The sequence below is a fragment of the Monopterus albus genome, unplaced genomic scaffold, assembly GCF_001952655.1.
Source record: "Monopterus albus unplaced genomic scaffold, M_albus_1.0 scaffold45.1, whole genome shotgun sequence".
Taxonomy (NCBI): Eukaryota; Metazoa; Chordata; class Actinopteri; order Synbranchiformes; family Synbranchidae; genus Monopterus; species Monopterus albus.
In genome coordinates, this window is record NW_018127925.1 from 1,290,141 (window position 1) to 1,314,215 (window position 24,075).

The 24,075-nt window shown below is 41.1% G+C and overlaps 1 protein-coding gene across 1 annotated transcript in view; it reads right to left on the bottom strand.

The window, feature by feature from the left end:
* septin4b (septin 4b) overlaps positions 1–2,811 on the bottom strand; it is a 7,782-nt gene extending 4,971 nt beyond the window's left edge. Inside the window, exons 1-6 of the mRNA XM_020600154.1 lie at positions 2,382–2,811; positions 1,877–1,973; positions 1,668–1,754; positions 1,432–1,555; positions 1,127–1,261; positions 94–217 (exon numbers count right to left, since the gene is read on the bottom strand). Coding sequence (XP_020455810.1) covers positions 94–217; positions 1,127–1,261; positions 1,432–1,555; positions 1,668–1,754; positions 1,877–1,973; positions 2,382–2,642 — 828 coding nt within the window. The 5' untranslated portion in view covers positions 2,643–2,811. The remainder of the gene's footprint in view (positions 1–93; positions 218–1,126; positions 1,262–1,431; positions 1,556–1,667; positions 1,755–1,876; positions 1,974–2,381) is intronic.
* Positions 2,812–24,075: the final 21,264 nt, after the last annotated feature.

Here is a 24,075-nt window from a genome sequence, read left to right on the forward strand (position 1 = left end):
ACATACAGTGAAACGTGTTTCTTACATAAAAGTGTGAATAAGACTTTTAGTGAAGAAACTAATAAATCTCTGTAGTTTATTTGTTGAGATCAGTCTTACCTTGATTTTCTTTTTCTTGACCTCACTAGGGGTGAGAGTGTCAGCTTTGGCCAAAACAGGGACAATGTTAACCTTCTCATGCAGTGCCTTCATAAATTCCACATCCAAAGGCCGAAGGCTAGAAGAGATACAGTGCACACACAAACAGGACAATAAAGCACAAAACATTTCTATATGTAACAAATTAACTCTACAGGCCATTATAAATCAAATATGTTGTTTTCATTTGATCATTTGGCATCATGACCCAAAAGCAGTGATTCTCAAAAACAGGAATACATTTACATAAATGTTGATAGATCAGAGGAGCAACTTTTTTTTATCATGACTGTGATCCAGATGTTAGTTTTTTTGAACTATCTGTGAATTCCTTTAGATGTGGTCCTGATTTCTACATGTATGTTGGCAGTGACACTGCCTTGCCTCTAACTGGTAGGTGATAACATGAAGTCTGTGATAAGATGGACAACAGATCAGTGGTGCCAGATGTTTATGCTTTGAGTGACCACTTGGTGTGGTATCAGAGTCATAACTGAAGCTCATCAGCAGAGGGAGCAGTTTCTCCATCACTGTAACACTGAAAATGCACTGCAGCATTACTAGAGTTCTATGGTATATTTGTTCCTTAACAAGCACTGTGATGTGGAACAGTGGATGTGCACAAATGCACTGAAAAGTACCACATCAGCACTTAGCACACACAATTGATTAGAGAGAGAGAGAGCACTGCACAAGATGTAAATTAAACTGAAGGCAGCAGAGAACTGCACCGACTGTGGCACGAGTCTGCTGGATTAACAATTTATGGGCCTGAACACACTACAAGTAAATACATGTGCTGTTGTGATGTATGTTTTTTAGAGAAAGTGAAGGTCATGGTACAATTAATCTGCTATGATTATGAGTTTATGGTGCAAAATGCCAACACAGACATTACACACTGCAGGAAAGGGATTTATATTCCCAGTAATAAAAGAAAGAGAGCAGGCTAATTAATCCCTAGAGGAGCACTGAAGCTTTGTCATACCCATGACCGAAGGGTGAGATGAAATACAGGCAGCAATGTACGCGGTTGTCCTGGATGTTCTTGCGGTTGAGGCCACTCTCATCCCTGAAGTACTGCTCAAACTGCTGGTCAATGTAGTCAGCCACTGGCTTCCAACTAGAGCAGAAACACACAAAGGGATGTTCAATCTCTGAGGCAACAGCTAAACTACTGCACATGCCCTTTTAACAGCAGTGCTCAGATGAGGTCATCCAGCTGTACTCTGAAGATTCATAGCTTCATTTAGACTGAAGTCGTCTGAGTCATTAAAGAGGTCTGACTTGTACCATTCAGTGTTGTTTACGGCATCCCCAAACCCAGGGGTGTCCACAATGGTGAGCTTCAGTTTGACCCCTTTTTCTTCTATATCCACGGTGTGTTTGGTGATTTCTACTGTTTGTGTGATTCGCTCTAGGAGAAGGGATACAAACAAACCTTTTAATAAGAGCCATGACATACTGTAGGACAAATATTTATCAAGCAAAATGAAGAAAATACATATCAATAGCTGTGACTTCCGTACCCTCAGCATTGAGCAGTTTCCTATCTTTGTACAGATCTGTGAGAAACAGACTGTTGACCAGGGTAGACTTTCCCAGGCCAGACTCCCCTTCAAACAAAAAACAACAGAGACAAAAAGAGTGAGGTCACGACTGTGTGATTAGCAGTCTCTGCAAAGTTGCAGATGGGCTTCAGATCAAATGGGTTGCTAATGTGCAAGCTAGGACCAACCTGCAACCATGAGTGTGAAGTCAAATCCCTTTTTGACAGATTTGCGGTGAACCTGGTTTGGCAGTGTCGCAAAACCCACATATTCCTTGTCCTGATCCTAAAAAATACCCACAAGGATAAAATATTTCAGGGAAGCACATTAACATGTATACATGAATATAAACATAGTTTGTCAACACTGTTATTAACCACAGCAAAAATCTGTTTGTACCAAAGACAGTACGTCAACCTTCCCACAAGAGGTTTGACACATTAACAGTCAACAACATAACAAAAGCAAGACACAGCCTGATCCGCCAAAGGAAAATCAACATACATTAACCTTTCTTTTTTTATATTAGTATTTTATAGAATCATGCACACTCTGTCACATGAACTGTATTCATCAGTATGAAGATGAACTGTTCAACAGATTACAGTGCACAGACAACTTCCATTTGAAAGCTGAACTAAAACAGAGTTGTTTGTACTCTCTTGGGCTCTTGTCTGGACCTTCTTGTGTTACCTCATTACTGTTGTATGGGTCAAATCGACCCCAGGGGCTCTTGGGCCTGGACGGACTGACAAGGGACGGCAACTCAAACTCCACACTTCTGCTCTGCCTCAAACTAGTGCCAGAGTCCGACTGTGCTCTACCCGCCAAAGGGAGGCACAAATAAGATGGGGTGGGGAGGAGGTCTTCGCCCTCAGCTTCCCTGTCTACATCATGAGACTCATGGCCTTCATGGTGGTGCTTGTGGTCATGGTCATGCTGCAGGTCTTGCATAACGTTCTCCACCTCTGAGTCGTCTGAATGGCTTGAATGCTAGAGAAGCATCATGGTTGACAGGAGTGGGTGAGGCAGTGCAGAGGAACAAGTGGGGAACGAAAAAAAAACAGAGGCGAAGGCAGGCAGATGAAAGGTACAGTGGTGATGTAGAAGGGAAGAAACAGACATCCACAGGACAGAAATGTTCATAATATTTTATGATGATAAAAAATACCTATATATTGCTTTATGGAGAAAGGTTCAACAGCTAAAATTTAGCTGAGAAAGAAGAGGTGTGTTTGACTGTAAGATGAACTATAATTCCTTCTTCTAACTGTAGAGAATGTTTGTGAAGCCAAATAATTTGAAAACTTTCACTAGATGGGGAATGAAGTGGAAAGCTCAGGAGTGTCACCTGCTCAGCACTGTGGTCTGTGCTGTGATTAGGAGAGGCAGGGCATGAGTCCTGCTCAGCTGAGGAAGAGTAAGCGCCATGGTCACTGTCCTCCATTGCAACTGGGGCTGCAGTGCACTCTGAAATCTCCAACCAGAAGGGAGCACAAATGTGAAGAGGTTTATCGGGGTAAGGAAAAAAAGAAGGGTCACATCAGGGAAGGAAGGAGAAGGACCCCAAGAGAGTCCGTCATGAGGAAATTAAGAGCCGGGACCAGGATGACAAAGGGAGTGAAATGTGTTGCCAAGAGAGATGAAGACAAGAAGGAAGATGAAAAAATATTAAATGATTAAAGGCAAAGCAGTGACATATGAAACAGCATACCATTTAGCACAGGAAATGGTATGAATGCAGCGGAGATACAAGAAGTGGTTGGTTCAGTAACCAGCAAGATGATTGAACAATGTGTCATGGCATTTCAAGAGCAGTTGTTTCCACAGTCTATAATATCAGAATCACCTTTATTGGCCAGGTGTGTTAGACACACGAGGAATTTGACTCTGGTACAGTGGCTCTCAGTGTGTATGTACAGTGTTCTTCCTTTATAAAGCAACAAGTAGACAAGATAAGACTGAGAGGACCACAAAAGAAAAGAAAATGAATGTGCATCAGGAAAATCAAAATAAAAAGCTGGTTTCCTGTAGCTAGTGATGTTTTTCAGGCTTCACCACACAGACGAGGGGTCGTTGGCTGAAAACTGTTTTTTCAGCTTTTCAGAGTAGTTCCTCTTTGCTACTCTGATCTCCCTTGACAGTGTGTTCCTGGTCTGCCTGTACAGGATCCTGTCCCTACTTCTGTCGGCCTCCTCTGGCACGACGAAGCTGCCTTCTACTGTGAACCAGGGCTTGTTGTTGTTGTTGTTGTTGTATCTGCAGAAAGTCTTGGTGGGCACATGCGTCCTCACAAAAGGTGACGTATGATGTCAGTGTCAGTGAGTTCATCCAGGTCTGTAGGACTGTATACCCTCCAATCTGTGCAGTCAAAGCAGGCCTGTAGCTCTGACTTTGCCTGCTCGGTCCATCCCTTCGTATAATGCTATTGGCCCAATCCGTCCAGTATTATTAGTTCCTTTATAATCTTAGTCAGTGTTTCAGGCACCAGTAAAACTGCATCACCACCTATATTAGTTTCCCGGCTGCAGTTATATAATGCAGAGTCATTGAAAGTTTGAATGCCAAAGTGAAACACACTGAGACACGCTTCTGCCCAAATAGATTTGATTCATCTCTAAAGTTGAATCAAAAATAACTTGTTTTATTCTCTTGCATGTTAACATGCCCACTGCAAATTATTTAAAGCCTGATACTAGTCTGTTATCATTCTAGCATTGTTCAGTTAGAGTTTAAAAAGATTTTCTCTGTCACCCCTTCATGGTTACCAAATTCCCCCATCCATAGTTTTAACTAGGCTGGAATTTAGAGCTGAAGGGCAGAGGAGAAATTGACAGTTACACTGTTTAGGAAACCAGTGACCTGCTTTCCCATGCTACAACAAGGCACAGAGATAAATGTCCAACATAGTGCTCATCCTGTGACCTACATAGAAGTGATGGTTGATTGCAAAGCTTTGATAACTTTGGAGCAGAAATGCACACAGGTTTAATTCAGTTTCATACATCTTTTTCTTAATGTGGTGCATAAAAGCTGTAGACAGAGGGGATTGAAAGAAACAGACTTTCAACAGTATTAGTTGTAATCTCTTGTTAATATCAGAACTTAGGCTATTACACAGCAACATTAAACCACAAACCAATTCTTCTACATATCAAGTTGCAACACACACCACGCTTGCCACCCCTCCACACAGAGCCTCACCTGTGGTAGCTTTTACCAGCATGTAAGGTCTCTTCTTAACCCTGCGTAAACTGCTCTTCATGCCCACTGCAGCAGGCAGCAGGAAACAGAGACCAGAGACTCCAGCATTTATACGCCTCCGCCCCAGAGGACACAGTGTCCTTCAGCACCATCGAGCCACTCAGCGCCTGGGGAACCGATCAGCAGCATTGACGAGCTACACTATTCACAGACTACATGCCACACGCCAACACAAAGTACACACTCTAATGCTAAACCTACCTAACCCTTACAACTTCATCAGATATAATGTAGACAATATAACATTTTACATTCATAATTTTCTTTTTTGGTGACAGCAACAATGACCATGTAATTCACACTAGAGTGCAACTAATGATTATCTCAATGTTTGGTCTACAAAATGCCAGAAAAGAGCAATGTCCATCTCATAACCAGGAGTTTAATTTACAGTGATAGAAAACAGGGGAAAGCAACAAATCCCAACATTTAAGAAGCTCAAACCAGTAAATATTTATGAACAGATTTAGAAAAACTGTAAAATGCATGGATGCATAAGGTCCAATGACATTATTTAGCAAACTGCTGCCCAGAATGAGGAGAAAAGTCAACAATACAACTAGGACAAGTGACATAACAGTGAGATTTGTACTTTATTAGTAGTGTTTTCAAACAGCGTGGTCTACTTTTAAAAGAGAAAACGGTTGCGATGATGTGGCTGGTTTTGCATATGTGCCGAGCTGTTTGCCCATCTTTAAAGTGTAAGGCACAGTCGTTTACAGACTGTTTCTGTGGCATGCATCCATCCGAACAGAACAAATAGTGGAATGGTCATGTTGAATAGCTGAATCCGAATTGACTGACAAAATTCTTAGTCGGGTACAGCCTTAGTTCTAATATTGAATCACTGATGTTCACTTCAACAAAGCAAATACTGGAGGTATCCATATAACAGTAAAGAACAAACTATAAAGCAAAAATAGCCTGTGTATGCACCAAGCACCCAAGCTGCTTGGTGCCCCATCATAATAACAAATTATATCTGCTAATGAGATCACTAATTAAGATAATAAATACATTATAAACCACTTATATGCAAAATATCTTGTAAGTTTAACATACCATATTAATCATTAATGGTTTGATTATTACATATGTAAATGTATGCAGCAAGTTGTTGCTCCAATATTTTAACTGTCGATGCTACAGGGCATTAGTCTTTACAAGACACACACACACACACACACACACACACACACACAGATGTAACACCACCATGATGACAAAATGTCTGGGATAGTGCGAGACATGATTATTAGGTTCATCTGATATAATACTTTGCCAGTCTTTCAACACTTCTCATTACTTGCAGAAGACCTTCATTCAGTAGCATTCCTGAGCATGACCCTTTATTCGGGCTGGGTCACAGAGTTCCTTCTCTAAGCCACACATACAACACTATCTGATTACACTGTCTTTAAGTCTAAGTGCTGAGTAAGGCAGATAGTGGATTCACTTTCCACTAAGCACTCAAAGCAGCTTTGTAGAGCAAAATGAAAGTCCATGGAATTTCAATGTATATTGAATCTTTTTGTACACGCCGGCCTCGTTACTTAAGTGGCCAAAAGCATATTCATTCGGCGAATTTGCTGATTCAATTTTAATTATGTGTTTTGCCCCTATAATGCCAGAAAACAGTAAATGTAACACCCATTGTAATTTCCCAAACCAAGGTGAAGTCTTGAAATATCTTGTTTGGTCTAACAGTCCAACATCGAGATATCTCTATTTAACAAAGAAAGCATCAAATCCAACACAAATGTTTGGTATTGCTCCTAAAAATGACTACAAACATAATCACCTATCCATTGCAGCACTAGTCAATTTTACAAATCCTTTAAATGTCTTGACTAGTCTGACTACGAATCCACCATCCAAAGATATTCATTCTTATTCAGCTGTTCAAGTTTCTCCTGTCACACAGAAGCGGTGGCACTTCATTTTACCGTAGTGAGTTTCTCTTTTGGTCACTCACTCAACCCCTTTTGTCCAAACATCCACTGCAAGCCAGGTGGAAATCCGACTCTTCAAAAATGACCAAAATCTATAACCAATTTAAAAAATTCCCAGAATGGACTGATTTGACCCAATGCAATGTCAAATGTACGATGTTTACCTAATGGTGTAAAAGCCTGCACTTAGATCAACAAAAACTCCGTTTAACAAGGCACGGCCAGCAGAACACAGTTGACTGACTGGTGATACAAACATCAGCCTGACTCTGGTGGTCCATGCAAACACAGTAGACCAAGTGTGGCTGTGACTCAAGAGGTAGAGCAGGTTGTCTCCTAACCAGAAGGTTGGTGGTTCGATTCCCGGCTTCTCCGGTCTACATGTCAAATTGTCCTTAAGAAAAACACTGAACCGCCAGTTGCTCCCTGTGATGTCACAGGTGTATGAGTGTGAATGGCCAAATAGTGTGAAAGTGCTTGGAGTGTGCTGCAATGCATGAAAAAGCATTATACAGGTATAAGACCATTTACCCTGCAAGGCACAGAAACCGATCCTAACGTTATTCCTGTAATAAAGAACAAAAACCTCCAGACTTGTAGCTTAGAAGTTTGGAAAAACTGACCCTGACCCTCTTTTACAACAAAAGATGCTGGTCTAATTGTGTATAGGATTTACAGAACTATCCCCTCATCCGCATTCTGCATTATTAATTACATGATGCGAAAAATCTTCTATAATTAGAATTAAACCTAATGGACTCTGACATCAATTTCATACATTTTCATTAGGCAACAGTCTCCCCCTGGAACGCCTCTCAGCTGAGACTTGAACCAATTACAATTTCCATAACTTGCCCAAGTGACGTTTCAGTTCTTCCTGATCATCATCAGGACTTATCAGCAACCGTTATCATCAGTGATGTCATGCAGAGTTTGTTAGTAATGAAACAAGATAAATAAGCCTGAGACCAGGTGAAACCACAGTGCATCTGGTTCTGCTCCACATTGGCATTTTGCAGCTGAGGCTCTGGAGAAACACACATAATGGGAAATGCCTCAGAAACACAAAGGCCAAAAAACTACTTTGTGTCAAGGAAGCCTTCATATACAATAGGACAACTCAGCCCACTGGTCTTTAAGGACTTCCTCACATTACATTAAAAAAGGACACGCTTATTCACATTTTCTATATAGCCAAACAAACACGACATGGGAAATTAAACAATGGTATGTGGGCAGGAACATTACTTTTTTGGTAATGAGAGCATATTGTACTTTGTCAACAGCTGCTTCTTTGGCATTTCCTGCAATACTGATAAAATTGCATTTGTGCTGTGTTGATGCCTCTAGGAGACCCTGCTGGCCTCCAGTTTGTGATCACCACTCTCGAGTACATGTTGAAGTGGAATGTCCCGTTATGTGAACTGATTGAAGTGGGGCTGAACCAACTATTTGAATGCAGAGCTGTTTATTGCATATACAGTCCAGTCCAGTGAACCCAGTCATTATAATTAAATGTAATGAGCAGTCTGATGGGCTCAGCCAGTTGTTCCACAACAGCAAGAAACAAATGATACCCTTTGTAGTCAGTCAGTCAGCGCTTATCAAGGAGACCACTTTAAGGAAAGTAATGTCTTAAGAGATGTCCAACGTAACTTAGGATTGGACTAAAACCTTTATGGCTAACTCATGTAGTTCCCGAGAAACAACTGAAACCTAGTTTGACATTAACAAGTTGTGTGGCTGACTTTGCTGCTTTGATACTGTTGGATCATGGCAGTGGGGTTGGCTGCAACAGCACTGATGGATGATGACTTGTTGCATAAAACATGGCTCTCAGGGGAAGGCCCACTTGAAAAGCTCCTTTTATGACATGGGAAATGCAATCAGAAGCTACCCACAGTCATAAAGAAACACCACAGCATGCTGCTATTGACCATCTATGATGAAAGCATGTTTCAGCTTGGGAGAAGGCGCCGTCAACAGAGTTGTTTATAATCTGGCTACAATAATTACTGTGCTCTTACTCAATGAATGTGAAATTATTTTTGCTTGGCAAGCTTAGCTTCTGCTGGGAGGAATGTTTACTAAGTGTGGGAGATGTTGCAGACAGTGGGTATACACTGTGATCCTCATGAACTTTAGACTGCTTTTCAAGAAAAAGCATGAATATAAATGCGGCCATTCTGAGGCATTCACACTGAAAACAATATTCTGTTTGTTCCGGCTTAAAAAGTAAATAGTATACAGGCTAAATACGAGTGAGGTTTCCCCTTGTGGTGAGGCCAGTAGCAGGTGGTGAAGTGAGCCATGTGTGCTCTGCGTGAATGCTGTGGTTGTTTGTATAGTTACAGCAGGACACTGTGTGAAGCTGGCTCAGGACACAGAGTGAGGAGTAGAGACAGAAACAGTCCCCCTCGACTCACACACACACAGCTATTGAGCTCATGCAAATTTCTACATGACAACATATTCAAGACAAAATAAAACAATTACAATTTCTCTCTGCTTTGCCAGTGTGTGCAAATCAAGGGAAGATTAAAAAAAAAGATGCCAGATCACTAACAGTGTGTGTCTCTGCCCCAAATGTATTTCTGTCACTGTAAAATCCTAAACAACATCTTCCAATATCTGACAGTCAGAAACTCACCACACTCTAAGTGCATTAAGCTGTCACACCTGATCAATACATGTGTTTTAACCATCTTACAAATGGACAGCATTGTTAACTGCACTGTGTTCTGTGGTCATGTGGAAAACATATCTTCTTTCAGTAGCTTATTAGAAAGTTATTACTGGAATAAATAAATTCTTATTTGTCCACAAAGCCCAATCACATTCATGTGTGAATAAGTTACATATACTGTATAAACAAGGACAACCTGCAGCCACAGGCAACTATGTTGGAAGGTTAGGAAGAAAAAACAAGGAAGAGCAACTCACAAACACTTAATTGTAGAACCAGCAAGAAGGAAAGCAACAAGTGCATACCTCTGTACCACAGTTGGTTCCTGAATGAGCTGCCATATTGTCTCTTCAGAGACCGTGGTATTCCTTCAATTTCACCAGTGACAAGGCCCTGGAAAACTCCCCAGACGGAGTGTCACTTCTTTAGTTTCAGGGCACCCCGTATCACTTAAAGACACTTATTTTTCCTGCCTCACCAATCAGATGGCATCCAGTTTAGTTGTGCACATCTCTCTACATTCAGTCTGGCGCACATCCTTTTTTAAAAACAGGTACACCTTCGATCTCAGCCACTCAGTAGTCCACCCTGCTCTGAAGTTCTGGCCAGTTTGTAGCTGATATGCAGATGAGCAGCAGCAGCTCGTGTAAGCCGAGCCTCTCTAAGTCGAAGATAGGTGCTGCTCTGTAGGGAGCTCGACAACATTGGGCCTGTTGCTTTGTTGCAAACCTCTTGTGCCCTCATTCTTAAAGCGACGCATGTGAGATCTTAATACAAAAAAACAATCACACACACACAAAAAATCTTTGTCATTAACACAATTGTACAAATTAGGATTGTAGATATGCTGCAAACAATTCAGAAGATACCGAAATTAACTAAGACTGGAATAGAAAAGGTGGAGAATCATGAATAATCAGCCTGGGTTTAAGCATCAGAGGAAGACAACATTATGCACATAACTTCCAACAATGGTCGTCACATCTGATCCAGACCTCCCAGATGGCAGTACCAGGGCCCGAGGGGAACAAGAAGAATCAGAGTGTGTGGGTGTGTGTGTGTGTGTGTGTCTTTCTATGGTTCTGCGGACAAATTTTAGTTTGATATCATCATCGTGAGAACATATAGATCGGTCCACACCACTTTAAAAGTCTGTTTGAGGGTTAAGATGTGGTTTTAGGGTTAGATATAAGGTTATGGTTAGGCGTAGAGTTGGACATTTAGTTGTGATGTTTAAGATTGGGGTAAAATGTTAGGGAATGCATTGTCAATGATTGTCCTCACAACTATAGAAAGATGAGTGTATGTGTGTCAATCAGGGGGAGAGGTGGCCTACATGCTGCAAAATAATCTTTTTATCTGAATCACACTTTCTCACACACGCACACACACACCCATATAAGTGGGCCACAGCACAAAGCTTTTCCATTAATCTCAATGGATCTCTGTACTTTGAAAGTCTTATAATCCTCTCATTCTTAAGAAATAAGGATTTAATAATTAGACGTCACTGCTTTTGACGTGAATGAAGTGAAAGAGCTCAATGAGTGTACGCTATTGCATATACTGTATGACTTGTAAAAAGCTTTGCAGTAGTGAAATAAAGCAGACTGTTCCTGCATTTAACAGACTGTGACAGTCAACAGACAACTACAGATTTCTATGCACCCAGAAAAGCTCGGCTTGTGCCTGGGCTAGGATCTCATCTGCAGAATGTTAGTTTAACATGAGAAAGAAGGGGAGAGCAAAAACAGGGGCAGAATTCAGCTGAGAATATAATGTCTGCCTGTGGGAGGATTAACTCAACATAAAACGATCCCAATCTCAACAGCTCTCAGTGCAAGTGTGCCGACTTATACAACAGTAATAACTGCCCTAAGTAGCAGACAGAGAGCAACACAAATAGTATCAGGTTAACTGACATGTCAGTCTAACAAATCGCGCAGTATGCAAATGTCACTAAATCCTCATTTAATGTGACACATGGAGAACTGGCCTGAATTTGAGGGGGCAGAAAAAAACACAGACTAACAGACAGGAGATGCTACTTCTTGTAGGATGATGTCTGGCAGCATGATTTCAGGTCTGCTTTAATCCTCTCTAGCTGGCCCTCATCATGAGGGTGATTATCATCAACTGTCTGAAAGGGCTGACTGTGCCAGTGGGAGGGACAGCTTTAGATATACAATCTCAGACTACATGCACACAGACATGCCCCAACTCTCTTTGTCCCTGCTTACATTGTAAGGTCATCTGGCTTGGGAGCAAGTGGGGCTGGAATAAGTCCCTTGATAAAAGTCACTGCACACAGAGCAGCATCCAACAAACACCAGTATTCAAAAATGTCCAAGGCACAGCCAACAGAGAAGAAGTCCTGCTCTGCTATTATGCACAAAACATGATTTTGTGTTATACAGTGCCTTGCGAAAGTATTCAGCCCCCTTGAACTTTGCGACCTTTTGCCACATTTCAGGCTTCAAACATAAAGATATAAAACTGTAATTTTTTGTGAAGAATCAACAACAAGTGGGACACAATCATGAAGTGGAACGAAATTTATTGGATATTTCAAACTTTTTTAACAAATAAAAAACTGAAAAATTGGCCGTGCAAAATTATTCAGCCCCCTTAAGTTAATACTTGGTAGCGCCACCTTTTGCTGCGATTACAGCTGTAAGTCACTTGGGGTATGTCTCTATCAGTTTTGCACATCGAGAGACTGAAATTTTTGCCCATGCCTCCTTGCAAAACAGCTCGAGCTCAGTGAGGTTGGATGGAGAGCATTTGTGAACAGCAGTTTTCAGTTCTTTCCACAGATTCTCGAGTGGATTCAGGTCTGGACTTTGACTTGGCCATTCTAACACCTGGATATGTTTATTTGTGAACCATTCCATTGTAGATTTTGCTTTATGTTTTGGATCATTGTCTTGTTGGAAGACAAATCTCCATCCCAGTCTCAGGTCTTTTGCAGACTCCATCAGGTTTCCTTCCAGAATGGTCCTGTATTTGGCTCCATCCATCTTCCCATCAATTTTAACCATCTTCCCTGTCCCTGCTGAAGAAAAGCAGGCCCAAACCAGGATGCTGCCACCACCATGTTTGACAATGGGGATGGTGTGTTCAGGGTGATGAGCTGTGTTGCTTTTACGCCAAACATAACGTTTTGCATTGTTGCCAAAAAGTTCGATTTTGGTTTCATCTGACCAGAGCACCTTCTTCCACATGTTTGGTGCGTCTCCCAGGTGGCTTGTGGCAAACTTTAAACAACACTTTTTATGGATATCTTTAAGAAATGGCTTTCTTCTTGCCACTCTTCCATAAAGGCCAGATTTGTGCAGTATACGACTGATTGTTGTCCTATGGACAGAGTCTCCCACCTCAGCTGTAGATCTCTGCAGTTCATCCAGAGTGATCATGGGCCTCTTGGCTGCATCTCTGATCAGTCTTCTCCTTGTATGAGCTGAAAGTTTAGAGGGACGGCCAGGTCTTGGTAGATTTGCAGTGGTCTGATACTCCTTCCATTTCAATATTATCACTTGCACAGTGCTCCTTGAGATGTTTAAAGCTTGGGAAATCTTTTTGTATCCAAATCCGGCTTTAAACTTCTCCACAACAGTATCTCGGACCTGCCTGGTGTGTTCCTTGTTCTTCATGATGCTCTCTGCGCTTTAAACAGACCTCTGAGACTATCACAGTGCAGGTGCATTTATACGGAGACTTGATTACACACAGGTGGATTCTATTTATCATCATTAGTCATTTAGGTCAACATTGGATCATTCAGAGATCCTCACTGAACTTCTGGAGAGAGTTTGCTGCACTGAAAGTAAAGGGGCTGAATAATTTTGCACGCCCAATTATTCAGTTTTTTATTTGGACGGCCATATGTGTGCAGAACTTCATTTACTTTTTATAAAGGATACAGCACTGTCTTTGGAGCAGACAGTAAAGGGAGGGCAGTGCCACCTGCTGCTTATGATAACAAACAGCCTGACTTTGAAGCAACCAGGAAATATGCAGAAAATACTGTATGAACCGGATGCACATGTGGTCCTGAGCCGTCTAAGAAACTGAATGAAACATCTTAATAGCACAGTAGCATGCACGGGAGAGTGATGTCCTCTGAAGCAGATAAATATATAAAATCTAACATTTCACAATTGTGAGAAAAGAGGAGACGCTGGAGCTGCTGAACTTACACTTCCTGCACTTCCTCCTCCATTCAATTAAGGCTTTTTATCGGACACAGATTCCTGTTGGAAAGGCACTAAAGCACTTTCTCACTTTGTTTTTATTTTTAAGTGGCATAGAGCAACAATAGCTCATGTGGTGCTGATGAGTGTGTGTGTGTGTGTGTGTGTGTGTGTGTGTGTGTGTGTTGGGGGGGCACCGCACAGCTTAAAGAAAGGGAAATTCTTTTCCAGACAAGAAGCAAGGAACTGCTCAGAATTCATTCTAATCATATGGTATATTACAATTAAAAGCCATCTACAGAGTTCAGAAAGGACAGAACTGGTAAGTATGGGATGCCAGATTTTTGTGTTGTGTACGGTCAGACCCTGTCACCTGTGGCGTGTCCAGCCTGTAACTCCACTCCACAGGGACTTGCAATGGCTCAGACTGCAGAGAGCATGATTCCACTTGGCAAAAAATCTGTTACAAGACAATTTAGCTACATTTTGCCAACTCCGCTTGAGAGAACTATAAAACACCTGCATAACGAATCTGAGGAAAACCAGCAGAAAATTATAGCAATTATGGCCAGTTATTTTCTCAGTTATGGGCTGCTCGCACTTGCACGCATTTGGTTTTCCAGCATCTTTTCCAACAGCTTGAAAAGTCTGAGCTGCATCATTAGCAGTAGCATGGATGGTAGAGCAACCTGGCTAAATTATGTAAGAACCACTTAAAATATCAAGCAGATTTAGGACTTATCAGATCAAGTACATCACACAGGATGCTGAAATTACAGCCATAACAAAGGATCTGATTTCCTCTTAATGCAGTACCTGCATTTATTCCACCACTTTTGGCAGAGATGGCAACATTTTAATGACTTCTTTGGTTCCTCAGACATTATTCAAAGTGAGATTATTATGTCTGATGGTTTCCACTGACTCCCAGATCACTGAACAACTGTTGCTAAATCATGAAGAAATCACAGAACAAATTGCATGACTTGGATTCAGTGTAAAAAGGTGCTATTAATATTTATTTAGATGGATGTGTTACACCCAAACAGAGCAGAGAAACCAAAACCTGTGAGACAAAAGGCAACAGCAGACAAAGTAAATCCAACAACTGCTGGGTGGTGAACTCTGTTTACCCTGTCAAAAGGATGTCTGTGGGTTGTTGTGTGGCCTCGCTTCTGCAACGCTGACTTCCAGCTCACATAACTCCCACATTACATAAACACAAAACCACCTTGTGTGATTTTTGGCTCCTGCTGAGCCTTATCACAATGCTACTGCTGAAACAGTGTTGGTATTGTGTCTTGAAGAGATTCAGTAAGACAAACTACATCAGCGTCTGGACAGGGTTTCCTGTCTTGCCAAAAGATGCCAGTCGAGTGGAAACAAACACAAAGTGGCTAAACCATTCTCAGATTCATTACTTTTGCGAGAGCAGATTTTAAAAAAACCACAGACAGCAGAACCAAGGACAAGAAATGCAGAACTGGAGAATGGATAAGATGCACATGGGTAATTAAAACTGTATATAATTAGTATCAATGTCACAAACTCAGTAGTGTATATTTGAGTCAGAGCGCAATGTAATACATACACATACCAGTATAACTGGCCTTAGAGCAAATGGACAGTGTACATCTACACTCGTGGTACAAAGTGATGCATGTTGGTCCTTCAAAATATAGCCATTAGTTCTCACCAACACAATACAGCAACAAAGTGTTACATAAAGTGAGAACAAGTCAGATATTTGAAAGCGTTAGGCCTAAACAGAACAAACCTTAAGCATGTGAATGAATAATCCTCTGTGCTAACTCCAAAGAAAGCACCATTTTAGCAACATATCACAGACATCATCTGTTGTCTTCCATAAATAAAGCTTGGGGCGAATTATAAATATACAATAAGTAAACATTTCTTTTTCTTCTGATGTTCCATCTGGATCCAACTGTTTTCCCGGTAACTCCTCCCAGGCTGACTGGATTCACCTTCCTGGTGACTGAGGTGTTCATCTTGTTTGTCTCATTTATTACGCTTCTAAGCCCATCATTGATTGACAAGAAGCAGCCCCTAAATAGAGCCTCCAAGAATCTGTGATTGACACTCCAGACACCACATTAGAAATCCCTGTGGGCTCAGGATTGTGAAGAATAATAAACAGGAGGGCTTCCTGGCCTTTGACAGACCTTTCAGGGTTAAAAAATCTCTCTGGACATTGGGGCTAAAAGCTGCTACAAAGGCTTGAGGTTAAATGTTCAGCTATGCGCAAGGAACACGGCTGTTATATCTGGGCTTCCCCGTGAATGTACTAGATTTCATTTCCTACCATGTGGCCTCAGCAGGCTCTGCACATTCCTTTGTCACATACTGGATTAACCTCTCTGGTTTGTAGCTGCCTTAAATGTGAAACTATTGGAAAAGCTACCCACCAAAAGCAGTTCCATACAGATGAAAAAGCCTCAGCACTCCCTACTGTACATGCGATTAACCTCAACAATGCTGCCACCCATAACATATCAATCCTATGCATATTGCAGGTGGTGTAGACAGAGTAAGTCCAGGTATTAGCGAATTATTAAAAGCACAGCTTTCCAATTAAAAACTCCTAACTGGTTCAGGACACCAGGCTGGGAGCAACCAAGATAAACAACTGGTCAGAGCATCAGACAATAAAAATGTCAAAAACAAAACGCAGACTGATGAAAACATGACCGGTTTGTCCACCTCATCATATCCAGGAGAGGTTTCTCTGTGACAAAGAGCTTGTGCTGTGCATACGAGCGTATCTCACTTCTCATCACAATGCAGAAGGCATGCTACACCTACCATTGTGCAGACACAGACACACACGACTCAGCAGAGGACAGCGACTGACTGCATAGTCTGTGCAGACAAAACCTTTGTGCAGCATTGTGGGAACCGGAATGCAAGTCTTCCAGCCAGACATTAATAACGTAATGCCGCACACAGACATGCTGCATCCTGGGCTTGGCAGCTGGTGCTGCTGCAAAAGGAGCAGCAGTGGTGGAAAAGGAGAAAAGGGAAAGATAAGCTTAGGAAAAAACAGGAGGGAGTTCAAACACCAGGCACAGCTGTGTTGACAAACTTCATAACCTTTCCCTAATTTAATGATAACTTCTTATGAACCTGAATGACATATTCTGGAAGTCTGCTACAGAACGTGGCGCATTACTTCTGGTTAGGGTCCCCTAAAGCTCAGCTGATTAAATACGATAGATGCTCATATATCATCGGTGTCGACAGTACTTTCCACCATTTTATTTTCTCACAATTCATCCATCTCACTTGTTTTTATGGTTAAAAGTGAAAGGAAATAATAAATCTATGGTTATTTGTGGTGGGATTGCCACAACCAACTTTTGCAACAAGTTAAGCTAAACCACTGGGTAAAAAGCTGTAGAGAGGGCTGTCAGCTCTGGTTTGTTTAGGCAACTGCTGCCTCACCTAGTGTGTTTGGGTACATTCACCAGGGCATGACAATATTTATTTAGGCTGTGCAGACCCTGCTCCCGCACTCACAACAGTGAGTTTGACAGCTTTTGATGGTGCAGTGTCAAAGTTTGCACTGCTAAAACATACAGGGCTTGAGGGTAAGATACTGCCATGAGTGGATAGGCCATTTTTTTCATTTGCTACTGTAATTATGTTAATTTTTGTTACTTTAACTGCTAAAATATTCACCGTCACCATATTCACTGAGCTTTGAGCTGCTGAAAAAGGAGCACAAGTGAACACTGAGCTGTGAGAAGAGCACTGCTGCAAATTTCTGAAGACTGCTGCACAAAACCTCAGATTCAAAAAGGATGAAATTATGTATAGCACATGGTGTGTGCCAACACTCACACCTCAAGTAAATGAGGTGTCAAAACAGCATCAAAAGAAAACAGCACAAACCCAGTGAGGCACATGGCATCTTGTAGGGTCTCACACAGTGCGAGGTTAATGCAGAGCCCAGGACTGGCAAATGGATTTAAATTTTGTTGGTATTTGGACTTTTTCTTTGATAGTGCTAAAATGAAACATTAAACTTTAAGTAGTGGCTCAACTGAATTAACGTTGCCAGCATTTAATTTAGAAATGATGTGTTTCCGCACCAGCAATTTGATTTCAGCAGAGGTAAATGTACATGGAGATTGATTTTGATATTGAATGTCAAAACCTCAAAAGGTGTCTGACAAAAGCTGCTGTAGCCTTATATTATGCACTACTTTCCTGCAAGGAAGTCATTAACTAGATCCAGAATTTAGTGTAGTAAGAGGCGAAAAATACATGGGTATGCACTAATAAATGTTGAAGGTACAGGTAGTATGCACCAGAGACGAGCACTCGGTTTGATGACTCGTACTCAAGTCCCATATAAACAGACTTCCAATTAAGGTTAAATGTTGGTTGTTACAACTGTCTGTAATTCTTTAAAGCATAAAGGCATGCACCTGCCAATTATAGACATGACACCCACACAAAACACATACAAAGCTGTGGTAACTCGTGCTGATCACGGGACTTATACCAGATGTTGCAGAGGTAGGTAGGAGGTAGACTTTTTCTTTTCATCATTGGATGCTTTTATTTAGCAGCCAAGACCTAACACATAAACTTGGTATGACTTCAGAGATACAGTGAGTTTTGACCTGGCTAATTGTTTAACTTTGAAAATGGCATAGAGACAGTAGTAAATGGCCCAAAGCTCCAGGAGAGATATTTTCCAGCTCCTCTGGGACTGTAAGGAACCTTTTTAAAGAAACTGCAGTCAGAAAGACTCTGCTCTGTGAGGTGAACCGAGTGGAGTGGTGAATGCTAGTGTGTAACAGCCTTGGACCTTCGTGGCTGCTGGGAACAGCAGGGACTGAGCCACCATGGCACCACTTGACTGTGATGTGGAGGGAAGGAAGTAGGTGAAGGGCACGTTGGGAGGAATTAACAAGAGTGACACAAAGACAGCAAGAGATGGAGAGGAAAACCAAGGCAGAGCTCCAGAGATCAGAGAACCGGAACCATATAGCTATCTCATAACTATCCACGAGGGTTGCTGCTTTTTCTTTGGCTCTGTTCACTCTATCCTTTGCCAGCATGACCCCAAAAAGACAAAAACAATCAACTTTCCTATTAAGAATAGTCAAAATGTTTCACTAAACTCTGCTCAGTTAGAAAGAGTATGCCTATAATAACCATAAAAAACAAATTAAGTGTACATAGCAAAAAGGCTTCCAGTACTTTATAAAGTCATAAAGTCATTTCACGAGATGTTCATAGTATAATCTCCATAAACCAAAAATAGAATATATGTTACACAAAGTGGGCAGCACGGTGGCACAGCGGTTAGCACCGTTGCTTCACAGCGCGAAGGTTCCAGGTTCGGACCCCACCTGGGACCTTTCTGTGTGGAGTTTGCATGTTCTCCCTGTGCTTGCGTGGGTTCTCTCCGGGTACTCCGGCTTCCTCCCACAGTCCAAAGACATGCAGCTTAGGTTGATTGGTGTTTCTAAATTGCCCATAGGAGTGCATGTGTGTGTGTCTGGTTGTTTGTCTATGTGTTAGCCCTGCGATGGATTGGCGACCTGTCCAGGGTGTACCCCGCCTTCGCCCGATTGCCGGCCGGGATTGGCTCCGGCCCCACCCGTGACCCCGCTCAGGGATTTAGCGGTAGAAAATGAATGTTACACAAAGTGACCAAAAACCCTGTTTGAGAACAGAACAGATTATTGTACACATTAAACTATGCTATAGACAACACACAGATAAATGAAGTCAAAAATGATGAACGACTGTCAAACTGAAACTCACACAGCATTTAACCCTTCAGCTGTCACACATTTTGAGTGGATTCAATGTGGGTCATGGGGTACTACAGTGACACTCTGGCATAGTTTAGTTGGGGCTCATGCAGGACTAGCTGCAGCCTTTGAATAAGCTATCCTGTTGGTGTGTGATAGCCTGTGTGGCTTTGAGTTAAATTCCAGATGTGTGTGACTGTGTGTTTATGTTCACTGATGCTTGTGTGCATATTTATCTATCTGTGTGAGTGAGTGGACAGATTGTTGCCATCGTCTAGCCGGGCTATGCTAATAATAATAATAATAATTTGGTCAGCTATATCAGTGACGCAAAGAAAACAACTATTTTAGATTAGAAATACATTAAATGCCATCTAAGCACTAATGTCACAGTTGACCAGTGGAATCATACGGCTGAGATGTGTCAGCATTTTTATATCCAGTACTGACATTTACCAAGAGGTTAAAGAAATTATAGTAAATGTACAAAGCATTTTACATTATGTAGAAAATATAATGATTGATGTAAAAAGTAAAGTCACTTTTACAATTATTTTCCCTCATTTCCATTTTACAGTAAACACATCTACTCACCTAAATGTTAGTGTTGTATTTTGTCTGATATTTAATTACTTATTGAACACGGTCATGCTGAAGCAATGAAATGGGAAATTTAGGAGAGAGATTTATCCCATATTCTGAAATGCCCGCTTTTTCTGCAGTCTCTATACCAGCAGCAGTGAAGTGCAGCTCTGATGCATAAAAATCTTTCACTTCAAGAATTAAAAAGACATAATGCAGTTCAGATGTGAAAGACATATCCCATGAGTACTTTCAAATGTGTGAATCACATAAAAAGCTCAAAGCATTGAGCTAATGTAGGCAGCAGGACACAACAGCTGGCACTTTCTGGGGGGAATCTACAGCAGTGTGAGTGCATAGGCCTACCTCACAGTACAGACATCCTGCATGACTTTATGGATGGGAATAATAATATAAAAATGCATAATTTCAGGGACTTTTCCTTCTTGTCCCCCTTCACTAGCTGGAAGCAGGAATCTGATTGCTGACCTTAGTCTGAATTCTCAGGCCAGCTCTATTAATAGCCCAGACACAAGTGAGCAAAAGACTCCTAAGTCAGCAACCAGGGCTTGTTCGTCAGACTCTGCTTCAGTCTGGCTCTAGATGTAAAAGGCTGTTGATTAAAAAGAAAAACAAGGCTGCCAAATCACAGTTTCAACTTATTCAGTCAGTCATTCTTCAGTGTTTACAAGAAAAGGTTATTTAAAAAAACAAACAAAACAAAAACTTGGCACAGATCTTAAATTTAAGTCGACGCCCGTCATGCAGTTTGTCAGCATCTGTGACTTTGTGTCTTTTAAGCATAGTGGTCTGTTTGCATCATCATGATGCACAAGCTTTCAATGGTAATGCTGCAGAGAAAGGGGCACCCCATTTAGCAAGACTCCTAGGTAAACTGGGCAGAGAAACATTGCTATGCCGTAATCAGACTGGTCATTCAGAGTGACGTAACTGTCTCAACAGACTGAAAAACAAAAAGGTATATAGAAAATACTGGTGTGCTGCAGCTCCAAGGCCAAACAAGATTAACAACTTAAATTACTCACAAAAATGTAACGTTATGAATTTCATCTGGATTATTCAAATATCATTTTCCTCTCTTGGAGAAAAAAAGTGGCAGAGTCATTCCAGTGCGCTCTGTCAGCACTACACCTGTGATTCCTCTCAAACATAAATATCGCAGACAGGCAGCACAAAAGGGCAGCTGGCAGTCTGCTGCAGTCTTTATTTACTGCCCACTGGTCTGCTCTGTGGTGGAAGACTACAGGAACCCTTTAAAACTCTTAATTCAAAGCATTCCTACCAAACCAGGTCATCCAGCTTACTTTATAGGATAAAGCCGGAGCTGTGCTATATTTCTCTGACAACTAATCTGACAAGACCAAAATCAACAATATGTTACTTCATCTCTCAAAACTTTCAAGCTTTCTACAAGAGCGCGTGTGCAAAAGACAAGCTCTAAGTTCGCTTGTGTGCATGTGACTAGAGAAAAACAGGAAGCTGTCATGGGACGTGTGCAAAAGACAAGCTCTAAGGTCGCTTGTGTGCATGTGACTAGAGAAAAACAGGAAGCTGTCATGGGGCCAAACAGGCGATTATCAACATGGCGAGCAGCAGGAACAATTTGCCATTATTAATTTCACAACTAATGGGGCAGCTAATGTCAGGATTTGCAGGTGAAATATTGCTACAGAGAACAAAATATGAGCTTGATCGACCGGCTCCGTCTTTGTTTATGGGAGGATGCAATTGCATAATGCCTTCAGGCTTTCCAATTGCAGGCACACCCAAACAACCCCTTTCCGCTTTCAGTGGACTAGTGGGGGTGGGGGAATCAGATTACCTAGGACCTCATGTATACTGAGGTTTTTGAGTAACCTGATGACTGTCGTGCATGTAAACACAATATCTGATTTCTGCCATAGTCTGGTTACTAAAGCGCATGTAAATGGAGTCAGTTTCCACAAGCTTGTCCACCGGCTAGTAGCAAATTTGGTTTCGTTTTTTTTTCCTCCCTAGCATCTTAAAAAAAGAGACAGTTACAGGTCAACGTATCTTCTTGTTGAACAACCACTTTTGAAGAAATACATGTGCAAATATACACACACCATGGTGCGCTATGACAATCATGTCCGAATAAATCACTGGAGTTTACTGGTAAGATGTGAAAGAGTAGCGTTAAAGTAGCTCAGCAAAATGAGTAGCTGCAAAGGTTTTTACTGTGGACAACAAAACATTCACCTTTTTAAATTATTAAGTGATTGTCTTTCAAGAGGACAATAAATGATTATACAGTGAGTGACAATGGCTGCTAAAGGGTACAGTATATTAACAGTTTACCCAAATGGGTGGATCTGAAATCATCAAGCACTTTCTCAGGGAACTGACAGAGACACATAGATGTATATTAGTTATCCAACCAGACATATAGCAGTGATAATGAGACCAGAGCAAGAGCTGCTCATTATGAATGTGCAATGATTTACAGACTACTGAAGTCACTTACAGACATTAAACAGGACTTGGAGTCACTTACAGCAAGACAAAATCAAAATCTTGTTGAGCCCAGCAGGTGTATAGACAGTTAACAGTATGTGAGCTCATCCTGGGCTGAAAATACAATTCACTTTCATAGATAAACATTATTTTGATCTGGGAGGTCTCTACTTTTAATGGGAAATTGATTTGATTAATTTATCTGGAGGAAAAAAATGCAGTCACCCTCAGAAACAGATTACTGTGTAATAGTTATTTTAAGACAAATATATGTTCTTGGCTCTAAGGTGTTTGCCGTCTCTTCTTCAGTTTTTAAATAAATGATTTTTAAAAATATCCTCAGAGATGAGGAACAAGTACATTTTATGAAAAACCAAGAACAGTGATCCACATTCTGCAGAAGGTAAAACCCAGCTGCCTGTATCGTTGTTGAAATGTTTCATTAAAAACAATTAAAAGAAATACCAGGGTTACTAGACGAGTTCTGAATAAGCACTGCAAAGTGTTGCCTGTGGCAACCTGTTAATCTGCTAAAAAAGCCGGATGTTTTTCTTGTTTCCTTTCAGTGACCAGGAATCTAAAAAAAGACTGGAAGATGTTTTCTAAAAGTAAAAATAAGGAAATCATTAGCTGCTTACACTGCTCTAATGCCAAGGCCAGCTACATAAAGGAGTCGGTAATGAGCACCCAAGTTTTCCATCCTGTTAACCTTTGAAGATCACGCGCGCACACACACACACACACACACACACACACACACACAATAAGATGGACGCCTGTAGTTAACACTACCTCACAAGGAGCAAATGTGGCTCCCCGATGGGCAACACTAGCAGTCAGAGGTTTTTGAAAACACCTGTAATTTAGTAATTTTGGTTAAACTCAAACAATATCACTGTAAATTCATTTTAAGTACCCTTAAATTAGTACATATAAATAGAAGCACAAGTTTAAGGGAAATGTTTGAAAGTTTTTGTTTATTGGAAATATATAGTAAATAAAACAGGAATTGGTGTAGACATTGGTATTTGAGGCTGAAGCAAAAATCACAGTGTGTTTATCTGCTACAGCAGATATGAGCAATGTGTATGTGTATTTAGCAAAAATCAGGCCAGTGCAGTAATAAAGGACTTTAATAGCTTCCTAATTGATCCAACTGTCTACTTTAAGGCTATGATTGATTGTTTTATTGATTAATTAAATGGTTAATCAATGAATCAAACTATTTTGCATATAAAATGTCAGAAAAGTGTGTTACAATTTCCCCCAATTGACCGTGATGACTTTAGATGTTTTGTTGTGTATGATCAACAGACCAAATTCTGAAGATATTCTCTTGATGATCACGGGTGACAAAGAAAAGCATCAAATTCTCACTTTCTACAAGCTGGCACCAGGGAATGTCTGCAAATTTAGCTGAAA